The sequence below is a fragment of the Enhydra lutris genome, unplaced genomic scaffold (assembly GCF_002288905.1).
Source record: "Enhydra lutris kenyoni isolate GAN:26980312 unplaced genomic scaffold, ASM228890v2 scaffoldscaffold92, whole genome shotgun sequence".
NCBI lineage: Eukaryota > Metazoa > Chordata > Mammalia > Carnivora > Mustelidae > Enhydra > Enhydra lutris.
Window position 1 is genome coordinate 512,651 of NW_019154176.1, and position 10,876 is coordinate 523,526.

General features: G+C 58.7%; 2 protein-coding genes across 5 annotated transcripts in view; one reads left to right on the forward strand and one right to left on the reverse strand.

Annotated features, from left to right (window-relative positions):
* The first annotated feature begins 997 nt into the window (after positions 1-997).
* On the forward strand, positions 998-2,797 carry LOC111162566 (prostaglandin E receptor 1). Its single transcript, XM_022527063.1, has 2 exons — positions 998-1,947; positions 2,531-2,797. The coding sequence occupies exons 1-2, from the start codon at positions 1,006-1,008 to the stop codon at positions 2,795-2,797; spliced, it is 1,209 nt and encodes a 402-aa protein (XP_022382771.1). The 5' UTR covers positions 998-1,005.
* Positions 2,798-3,506: 709 nt separating this feature from the next.
* The window catches only part of LOC111162406 (protein kinase N1), a 20,612-nt gene continuing 13,242 nt past the window's right edge, over positions 3,507-10,876 (reverse strand). For all 4 annotated transcript variants that reach the window (XM_022526815.1, XM_022526816.1, XM_022526814.1 and 1 more), the window contains exons 10-22: positions 9,725-9,800; positions 9,503-9,644; positions 9,319-9,412; positions 7,285-7,364; positions 7,130-7,205; positions 6,956-7,047; positions 5,603-5,779; positions 5,335-5,397; positions 5,134-5,210; positions 4,788-4,930; positions 4,399-4,506; positions 4,238-4,318; positions 3,507-3,787 (exon numbers count right to left, since the gene is read on the reverse strand). In XM_022526815.1, coding sequence (XP_022382523.1) covers positions 3,584-3,787; positions 4,238-4,318; positions 4,399-4,506; positions 4,788-4,930; positions 5,134-5,210; positions 5,335-5,397; positions 5,603-5,779; positions 6,956-7,047; positions 7,130-7,205; positions 7,285-7,364; positions 9,319-9,412; positions 9,503-9,644; positions 9,725-9,800 — 1,413 coding nt within the window. In that variant the 3' untranslated portion in view covers positions 3,507-3,583. The remainder of the gene's footprint in view (positions 3,788-4,237; positions 4,319-4,398; positions 4,507-4,787; positions 4,931-5,133; positions 5,211-5,334; positions 5,398-5,602; positions 5,780-6,955; positions 7,048-7,129; positions 7,206-7,284; positions 7,365-9,318; positions 9,413-9,502; positions 9,645-9,724; positions 9,801-10,876) is intronic.

The following is a 10,876-nucleotide window of genomic DNA, read 5'->3' on the forward strand; positions in this document are numbered from 1 at the left end:
CGGCTGGCCTGCCAGAGAGCTCTAGTGCAGCGGGTGCGGGTGCAGCAGGCGGCAGGGCCAAGCAGCAGGCGATGGGGACCTGGAGTCCCAAGCTGTGTGGGTAAGAAGCATGGGGATCTCTGGTGGGGGAGGAGGGTTTGGAAGATGGGACCATGCCTACTTTAGTCACTCTGTCCTGTGTTCTTGACTCCCAGCCCCATCTGTCTGTCCCTGTCAGTCTTACTGTCTGTCTGCCTTTCCCATGTGGCCAGCAGGCAGTTCTGCCCTTTAAGTCCTCACCTCCAGGTTATCAGGGATGGGTGGTGCTAGGTCCGCGTTGAGGGCTTTGCGGCAGGGACCTAGAGCTGGTGGGAATGGGAACCAGAGGGCATCCATGGTGAGGCAGCTGTGGTCAGGGGCAGAGCCAGGGCGAGACAGTAACAGAACCCTCGGGAGTGTAGGGACAGAGATGTGGCTGTGGGGAAAAGGACAATGAGGTGGGGAGAGATGTGCCCATGGTGGCAGAGGGGGTGCTGTGAACATCAAACATGGGACTGGAGAAGAGGTGATGTGATGGTCGGGGATGGGGCAGTGAGGTCAGGTGGGGCCTTGCGATCAGAAATGGGTCAGCAGGTGTCAGATGGAGCCAGGGGCAAGGAATTCGCTGTGGTGCAAAAATGCGGTGGGTGTCAGAGCTAGATCTGTGACGCCCAGCAGTGGGGACAGACTCGAAGGCCAGAGACCCAGGAACCAAGATGGACAGAGAAGGTGGTGAGGACAAGAATGAGGCCCCAAGCAAGAGATGGGCTGATGAGGCAGAGGAGGTCAAAGGGGTGGGGAATAGGGCAGCCAGGGTCATCTGCAGTGGCGGTGGGCAGAGTCGATAGAAGAATACCGTGGCATCAAATGGGTCTGGTTGATCCGAGGTGGGACTGCCTGCCAGTCCCATAAGGATGGTGGGCAGTGTGCTCCTAGCTGGCCTCACCATGCCCTCTTCTCTCCCCTGCCTCCACCCCAGCACCTGACATGAGTCTCTGCGGGCCCCTCAACCTGAGCCTGGCTGGCGAGGCGACCACATGTGCGGAGCCCGGGGCTCTCAACGCGTCGGCTGGGCCTCCCTCCGGCCGGGCAGGCGCGTCACCAGCGCTGCCCATCTTCTCCATGACCCTGGGCGCCGTGTCCAACGTGCTGGCGCTGGCGCTGCTGGCGCAGGCCGCGGGCCGCCTGCGGCGCCGCCGATCTGCCGCCACCTTCCTGCTGTTCGTCGCCAGCCTTCTGGCCACTGACCTGGCAGGCCACGTCATCCCCGGGGCGCTGGTGCTGCGCCTGTACGCGGCGGGCCGCTCGCCGGCGGGCGGCGCCTGCCACTTCCTGGGAGGCTGCATGGTCTTCTTCGGCCTGTGCCCCCTGCTACTGGGCTGCTGCATGGCCGTGGAGCGCTGCGTGGGCGTCACGCGGCCGCTGCTGCACGCGGCGCGCGTCTCCACCGCCCGCGCGCGCCTGGCGGTGGCCGCGCTGGCCGCCGTGGCTTTGGCGGTGGCGCTGCTGCCCCTGGCGCGCGTGGGCCGCTACGAGCTGCAGTACCCCGGCACGTGGTGCTTCATCGGCCTGCGCCCAGCGCGCGGGTGGCGCCAGGCGCTGCTCGCCAGCCTATTCGCCGGCCTCGGCCTGGCGGCGCTGCTCGCCGCGCTCGTGTGCAACACACTCAGCGGCCTGGCCTTGCTGCGCGCCCGCTGGCGCCGCCGCTCTCGACGCCGTCCTCCTGCATGCGGCCCTGATGGCCGCCGTCTCCGGGGGGCGCGCAAGCCCCGCTCAGCCTCAGCTTCGTCCTCCTCGTCCGTCGCTTCGGTCCCCGGAGGCTCCCCGGGCCGTGGCTCAGCGCGCCGAGCCCGCGCTCACGATGTGGAGATGGTGGGCCAGCTCGTGGGCATCATGGTGGTGTCGTGCATCTGCTGGAGCCCGCTGCTGGTGAGGGGCGCACACGCCCCTCCGGCCAGGCTCCTCCCTGCCCCTCCCACCCCTTTCCCTCCTAGGATACCTGGGTTCTCCCTTCCGCAGCCGGGGTCCCACCCCCTCGAGGCCCCACCTGTCAGGAAAGACCGCCCTTTGGCCTCTCCGTCTGACATCCCACCCCCTCCACCCAGTCCCTTTTCTTACTCCCGCCCGGGGTCTTTGTAGTTCACCCCAGCCAGGCAAGCTTCCTCCCAGCCCCACCCTTCAGACCCGGATGCTTCATTCCCTAGCCCCTTCCACCACCACCCCATCCCGTCTCTCTTCTCCCCTCGGTCCCCAGCCCTTCGGGATCCCTGGGACTTCTCTCATTTTTTCTCGAGCCCCCATTCACTGAAGGCCAATGCTTCTGCCACGTTTTCTTCGCCCCTCTTTCCATAGTTCCTTCTTACGAAGACTTCCATTTCCCCTCCCTGTAAGCCCCTGCTCCCCCTCACAGCTCCCTTACCTTCCGGCCACGCTCCCATCCATCCCAGCCCCACCCTCGGCCAGCCCCCTTCTCTTCCACCTGCCCCACCGCTCACACCGGCTTCTCCCGCAGGTGTTAGTGGTGCTGGCCGTCGGGGGCTGGGGCTCCAGCTCCCTGCAGCGGCCACTATTTTTGGCCGTGCGCCTCGCTTCATGGAACCAGATCCTGGACCCCTGGGTGTACATCCTGCTGCGCCAGGCGGTGCTACGCCAACTGCTTCGCCTCCTGCCCCCGAGGGCCGGCACCAAGGGCAGCCCTGCGGATCTGGGCCTAACCAGGAGCACCTGGGAGGCCAGCTCGCTGCGCAGCTCCAGGCACAGCAGCCTCAGCCACCTGTAGGAGAGCCAGGAGTCCCAGCGGCTAAGTCAGACCACCCCGGGCCGGGCCCAGGACCGCAGCGCGGAGCCTTCGGGGGAATAAAGTCATTTTGAGGACCTGCGCGCGGGGCATGTGTCGGGTCGGGGCTGTGGCAACCCTGTGACCAGGCGGGGGCGATAGAGGCGCCGCCTGAGCCTCCGCGGTGTGCAGTTCCGGGACTCTCCATGCAGAGGCGCAGAGACGCCACACGAGGAGCTGGAGCCGCTGGAGCATGCGCAGAATACGCCATGGCTCCAGCCCCAGAGCCCTGGTTGTGTCGAGGAGCAGCTGAGTCGGAATCCTCGGCGCTTTGCGCTCCTGCCGCCGCCAGGGCGGACCCCAGCAACAATTCTCTCATTGTGGCCCTGCTCCTCTAACACATCCCCAAGGCCACCAAACCACACCCATTAAGGGCCTCAAACTCCAGTGCCCCTAAACACTGCTCCCAACCCTGTCCCATCTCGCCTGCCCATGCCCAGAGTTCCCACCTCCCCCCAACCCTCATCAAGTGACCCCCTCCCCCGTACCATAACCCAGGGCATCTCCCCGTCACCCCTTATGCCCCTGGCCACCCACCGGATCTGCACCCATTTCCAAGTACATTGGAATCTCCCCATTTCCAAGTACACGACCCCCTGCCCCGCCCCCCATACCACCACTAGGTGGCATGCACACACGAGGAGTCAGAAGATGCATGGATGGGGCAAACCCCAAAGGCCTTTTTAAAAACTACTGAGGGCTTGGTCAGGGAAGGGGCAGGGGAGAGGGCTAGCAGCCCCCGGCCACGAAGTCGAAGTCCTGGAAGGCTGCCTGCTCTGTGGCTGTGAGGGGCCGCGCGTCGCGGGGCGGGCTCAGTGTGGGGGCCTCCCCCGTGAACTCCTCATCGAAGTTGCTGACATCAGTGCGGCCTGACAGCGTGGGCACGAAGGGAGGTGGCAAGCGCCGGGCTAGCAGAGTGTCCCAGCCCAGTGTCTAAGTGGGGGAGAAGGGGGAGAGAGAGGAAGAGGTCAGCCAGGGGTGGGGGGAGGGCAGGAGGGGGATGCTGCAGACCGCAGGAGGGGCCAGCCCTTTGTGCCCCATCCAGCCCTGCATCTGTGGGGATTAGCATAAGGAGTCACAAGAGAGAGGCGTCAAGCGGGGCCTGCAGGCCCAGTAAAGATCACAGTGTGAGCTCGGGGAGCCCTGGGGTGAGAGAGAGGGGTTCATACACAGGGCAGTGGCCCCACCAAGCCAGCCGGGAGTAGATGTGGGGTAGGAGGGTCAGTGGGTGCGAAGGAGGGTGTAGGAAATGGAGATGACAATGTTGGAGGGGAAGTGTCTAGATCGGGGTAGGGGAGAAATGAACAGGCCCTGAGGGACTGGGGTGGGGGGAATGACCAGGTCTCTGGTAGGCAGTTGGCCAGGCACTTGGGGTGACCTCACCCTGTAGAAGGGCTGCTTTTTCACATCCTCTGCATCCCTCTCGCTGGATCCCAACCTCCGCTCTGGGTTCCTCCTCAGCAGCTGGTGGGGAGGGGAGGCATCAGTCTTCCCCTTCCTGGCTCCCGACCCCCTCCCCAGGCCCAAGTTGGGGGACTCCTCACCCTGCGCATGATGCCAATGGCTTCAGCTGACAGGAAGCGTGGGTAGCGAACCTCATCATTGACTATGCTGTCAAATACCTCCTCTTCATCGTCCCCTGGGAATGGGGACTGGGGACAGGGAAAGCCAGGATGAATTAGGCCCCACCTCTGACCACTCCCCTCCCAGCCCCATCTGAGCCCTCTGCTCCTCGCACCACTCCACCTGGGTGCTGGCTGACGTGGGAAGAGAAGCACCCCATTTTATAGATTCGAAAATTGAGGCTAGGGAGGCAAAGCCAGCTGTCCCTATCACACAGCACATGGAGGCACTTTTTGATCCCACCCCTAGGTACAAGCAGTTTCCAGCGTGATCCCAGGGTCAGGCAGGGTGGGGTAGGCTGGGGCCTCACCTCACCAACCAGCATCTCATAGAGCAGCACGCCCAGCCCCCACCAGTCCACTGCCCGCGTGTAAGATGTGTCTGTCAGCACCTCGGGGGCCAGGAACTCCGGGGTCCCACAGAATGTGCTGGTCCGGTCCCCATAGCCCATCCCTGGGGACAGTAGGGCCATGTGAAGTTATGGGGAGAAGGGGGCTCCCGGCGGTAGCCCAGCCCAGCATGGGGTGGCCCAGACAGCCACCCCATCCCAGGGTCAGGGTACGGGGTAACCCAGGTAGGGCTTGGGACTCCGTTCCCTCCCCAACTCTGTCTAATCCCCAGAGGCCAGCCCTTCAAATCCCAGCCCCGCCCCTCACCCTCCTTGCAGAGGCCAAAGTCTGCGATCTTGACATAGCCCTCGGTGTCCAGGAGCAAATTGTCCAACTTCAGGTCCCTGTGATGGGTTGGGGGGATGTAAAGAGGGATGAGGGGGGCGGAGTCTGGGCCCTGCCTGAAGCCTGAGGGCCCCTAGTGGGCAGCATGTGCATACAGGAGCACGGGCACACAAGGGCACACACCTGTAGACGATCTTGTGTTCGTGGAGAAACTGCAACCCCAGCACCACACAGGCTGAATAAAAGCTGCAGAGAGAAGCTAGTGTGATGGAGCCAGGCCTCCCAGCAAGGCAGGCCGGCCACAGAAGCCAGGCTCCCACATCCTCGACAGCTCCCCGGTCCCCCGAAAACTCCAGGAGGCTGGGGGGGGAAGCTGGGGCCAAAGGGTGGAGGGGTAGGAAGGGGGCTGCCGCGGCCTGTTGGGTGCTGAGGCATGGGTGGGGGAGCTCACACAGCACGAGGCTCCGAGAACACGTCACTGTGGATGTGTAGCATGAGGTCCCCGCCGGCCGAGTACTCCATCACGAAGCACACATGCTCGGGCGTCTGGAAACAGCCGAACAGGTTCACCAGGAAGGGGTGTCCTGCTCTGGTCACTGCTGCCAAGATCCGCTTCTCACACATCAGGCTGGGCGGGATAGGGGGCGGGGCTCAGAGACCACAGCAGCCCCCTCCACCTCCAACTCCCATACTCACAAGAAGTCCCTGATTGTCTGCTGTTTGCTGAGGACCTCGTGTGACTGTGCAACCTTGGGCAAGTTGCCTAAGATATCTGAACCTCAGCAGCTTTGTCTGCTAAACAGGTACCCAGAAGCCACCTGTCATCCCAGTAATAGTCCCCCAGTATCCCTTTAGGGAACACAGCCAGGGAGGGCTAACTGGAGCACCCATCTTCCTGGCCAGAAATTGGTTTGGGAATGGGCAAGCCAAGGGAGTGGGGCTCAATCTCAGGATTTCTGTGGTTATTATTAAGGACGAAGGGCTAAAACTAGTGGATGAGCCTTACTCTGCTGGGGTAGGGGGCTATTTCTGCCCCCTGGAGAGGGCTGCCAGCAAAGCCCACAAAAAGGAAAGCTGACAGAGATGTCATCTGAGCACCTGGATATAGCCATGGCTGAAAGTACTCCAACCCTGGACTTTTCTGACCCAGACCAATAAACTCTTTTGCTTAAGCCTATCTGAGTTGGGTTTCTGATTAACAAAAGGATGTAAGAAGATTAGGGACAACCTCGATGCCTCTACTGGGCCTTTTTACAGGGGCCAGGTACTGTAGAACGCTCTAGATGTATCCTCTTACTTAATCTGCCTGAAAACCCTACAAGAAAAGCATTATTATGCCCCTTTTATAGATGGGGAGGCCAAGGATCAGAAGGGCAAAGTGACTTTCCCAGGGTCTCTAAACACACTTGTGGCAGGGTGGGATTTGAACCCAGGGCCCTGATCCAAAGCAGAGCCTGGGCAATGGTGCCATTAAGGGTACAGACTTCAGGGCCTGAGTCCCTAGGTTTGAATCCCCGACCTGCTGCTCACTGGCTTTGTGATTTTGGGCAACTTGCTCAACCTTTCTGTGTCATCAGCAGAACGGGAACAATAACAATATTTACCTCATAGGGCTGTCATGGAGAGCAAGTGAGTTACTGAACAAAAGGCGCACAGTGGGTGCTTTCCAAGAGTTACTATCTTAGTAAGTGCCAGTGACTGGCATGAATCACTGTCACAGCAGCTCCAGAGAGGGGACTGCTCTGTCTCCCATCTCCCAGAAGAAAAGACTGAGGTTCTCAGAGGGCTTGGGCCAGGTCCCCACCTTTCAACCTCATCTCGGGCCACAATGTCGCCTTTCTTCAAAGCCTTGATGGCGAACAGCTCCCCGCTGGGCCGGAATTCAGAGAGCAGCACCTGGAACCACAGTGGGGAGCGATGGCCTTCGTGGCCAGCCCGGGGACTCCCCATTCCCCCAACTCCTTGGCCCCCGCCTCACCTTCCCAAAGTGACCCCGGCCCAGCACTGCCAGGAATTTGAAATCCTCAAGGGTCAGGGGTGACTTCTTCAGAGGGCTGTGGAGAGAGGACACTGGTGGGGACAAGGACAGCAGGCGGTGGGGGAGGGGGATGGTGAGTAGGGGAGAGGTGTCACCTGCACAGGGCAGAGCCTGGGGTCTCCTGAGTCTCTGAAGGCAACTCGGGGGTGGTGGCAGTTTCCGGAATCGGGGAACTCTGCAGCAGCAAGAGGGAAGTCAGAGGCACCCCATAACCACAAGAACTGCCAAGGCTCCCATCACCTCTGACCTCGCTTCTCCTCCCACTCACCCTCTCGCTCACTGCCCTCCAGCCACACTGTCCCTCTCACTATGCCCTGAACACACCAGGCATGTTTCCAGCCCAGGACCTCTGCACAGGCTATTCCCTCTACCTGGAATTCTCTTCTCCCCCCACATCAGCACGGCTGCTCCCTTACCTCCTGCGGGCATTCATTCAGAGGTCACCTTCACAGGTGGTCAGCCAACCATCACAGCAAATAACCAGCAGAACCCCCCCACACCACACACACACATATTCTCTGACCCCTTTCACTTTTCTTTCATGCTGTAAATACTTTTTACTGTTTGCCTACATTTTTCCTTTAAGGTTACTTGCCCTAAGAACTACTTAATTCTTCATGGCACATGTGTGCTTGTAACTTTGAAAAGACCCAAAACTACTATTGCAAATGGGAACACATGGCAACCGGTTTGTCATCCTCCACTATAGACACAGCTCTAAAAGGCCATCAGTCCAATAGGCATCTGGTGGGACACACGGGCCTCTCGGGCCCCCGCCACCCTCCCTAGAACCAGCTACTGTTCATGATTTCCTGAGTACCTTTCTAGATACCGTCCATACCCACACAAGCGAAAGTGCCGGTAGAGGCTTCATTTTCCTGGCACCTTCATCCTGCCTCTGCTGCTGGACAATCTGTCTGGGAAATCACCCCAGTCCAGCCTCCCCTGTCACACACACATCCTACTCCACTTTGTGGTTTACTTAGCGCTGGCTCTCCTACAGATGGACTCTGACATGCCCACTTCGGCCTACACTAAGCCGCTGCGGCAAACTTCCTGGGGGTGTGCATGTGTGAGTGTCCAGACTGGGAACTCCTGGGTTAGGACGACATCCTGATTTCAGCCCAGCGAGCTATGCCCTCCCGAGGAGATGCAGCAACTGCACCCCTTCCACCAACTGCGTTTCCCCGAGTCCTGCCCAGCATTTGGCAGTATTAAACTTTGGGATTTTGTTTTGCCAAACTCATCTGAGGATGTATCTCCTTACGCTATTATTATAAATATAATACAGAAGCATATACTGTCATCTTCAGTTCTTTTTAACGAGGTATGAAATGCACCCAGTGAGCTGGGCCGAGGGGCATGCTCCTGCAGACGTGTCCACCTGGGTACACGTCGCACGGAGCGGGGGTGGGTAAACCAGGTTTTGTACAGTCTGTGAGCTGAGACTAGCTTTTACATTTTTAAAGGGTTGGGGGAACATCAAAAGGAGAGTGACATTTTGGGATCTGTGAAAGTGACATGACATTCCAAACTTCAGTGGCCATCAGGAAAGCTTTAGCGGAATACAGCCACGCCCACTGGCGTACGTGTGTATCATCTAGGGCTGCTTCCTACAAGGCCACGCTGAGTCGTTGTGACCGAGACTCTCTGGCCCACAAAGCCGAAGTTACTGACTCCACGCCCCTTTACCGGAGAAGGCACACATGCTGATCTCTGACCCAGAGAAGACCCAGAGAAGTCGCCACGACCCCCATGGGCTGCCTTGTTATCTCCCTCCTACCAGTAACCCCACAGGCAGAGAAAACCACCCTCATGACTTCTAGCCTCAAAGTGAGTTTTAAACACGCCCATTCTATGAGCCGGTGCACTGAGCACAGCAAGGTGAAGCAGCTTGCCGTGGGTCACACAGCTAAGAACTGGTGGAGGAGGGACATGGACCCAGGTGGCCTGGCTCCTGAGCTTATGTTTTGATTCAGGATAGAAAGTAGGACCCTGCTTCTAGTAGAGATGCGTGACCCGGGAAAGTTCCTGGTGGTCTCTGGGCTCTGAGCTGGGAGAGAGGCCTGGAGGAGGAAGCTTTGACGCTGCCCAAGTCAGGCTTAGGGGGACAGGAGTGGGACACTCACCACGCTCGATGGGCTGGAAGGAGGACCCAGAGGACTCTTCTGGGACAAGCTATCCAAGTCAGCCCCGAGGTTCAGCTTCTCCACAGATATGTCACTGCAGAACAAGGAAGGAGGGTGTGTGTGGGACCCAGCACCCTGACAAGCAAGCAGGGACAGCCTAGACCTCAGGGACCTCCCTCCTTACCCTGTGCACCGGGCCTCAGTTCCCGGAGAAGCCCCAGGGCTGAAGGTGCCTGTGCCCGTGGCATTGGGGATGAGTCTTCGAAGCAGCCGCACCCAGGTGGCAACATCAATGTTCATCTGCCGAGCGCGCTGAAATGCTTTCCCTGGGGCAACAAGGATGGGCTCACCCTTCATGATAACTTTGGGACCCCTGGCCTCTTCTCCATTTTGCCCACCCCCTCACCTTGTTGCTTGGAGAAAATTTTCTTCTGCCTTCGGAGCCGGGGTATCCTCTCAATGACAGGGTTGTGGAAGGTAACCTGGGAAGAGGGGCCAATGGGTGGGAACCTACCCCCACCTCTAGGTGGTGGGGAAGCCCTTAGGAGTACAGGTATGCACACCCTTATGTTTTGGGGGTTCCAATCACTATAGCACCACATCCAAAACAGCATATTAAGAGAATGTAACCGATTTGGGGTTACATCATCTAGGATCTTGATTTCCCCGAGTGTGGTCCCAGACCAGCAGCATCACCTGGGGACTTGCCTGAAATGCAGATTCCTGGGCCCCCACCTGGACCCACTGAATGAGAAACACAAGGGTGGGGCCCCACAGTCTGTGTTTCAACAAGCCCTCCAGCGGATGTGGGGAAGCCCCCAATCTAGCTGAATTCTCCCAACTCCGAAGCATCTTCTGGAAGGTGCTAAAGTCACAGAACTGTGTGGCTTAAATGTGTCTGATATCGTTGCCACTAGTCATGCAAGGCTATTTAAATTCAGTAAAATTTAAGTAACATTAAAACTTTAGTTCCCAGATCCCCCTAGGCACACTTCAAGTGGCTGGCAGCTAATATGCTAGATGGTCCATCTATAGAACATTTCCACCTACAACAGAATGCAACTATTGTAGGTTCATCCACAAGAGAATTCTAGAAAGTTCTATTGGCTGGCACTTTAGGGGAGGCGGAAAAACCAAAAAGAATGCTCTAAGTGAACCTTGAGGGTGAGCAGGACTGCCTCAGAACTCGCCCCACCCACCCCCACCTTTCCCACTTGGTTTTGGCCGGGTCTTCCTAACGGAAAACTGTTTCACTGAAACAGTGAAGTTTCAGGGCTGCTGAAGTCAGCCCTTCTCCTGCTCTTTTCCTTCAGGCACATGCATATGTTAGGGGCACATTTAAAGAATTATTGAGGAAAATTTTGGCTGACTTTCCTACTCTGCCTGTTTCCTCCTCTGTCAGATGTGACTAAGGATGATCCCTCCTGAACTGGGCTGAAGTAGGTCGTCGTGAGGATTTACAAATTAATGCCAGCAAAGCATGTAGGACAGGGCTTGGCTCCCACCACAAGGGGTCAGCTAGGAATGTTATTTAGATCGTGGGCTCTCAACCGGGGGG

Coding starts and splice junctions, on each gene's coding strand:
- LOC111162566 (XM_022527063.1), top strand. CDS start 1,006: ATGAGTCTCTGCGGGCCCCTCAACCTGAGCCTGGCTGGCGAGGCGACC. Junction 1,948..2,530: donor TCTGCTGGAGCCCGCTGCTG/GTGAGGGGCGCA, acceptor CTTCTCCCGCAG/GTGTTAGTGGTGCTGGCCGT.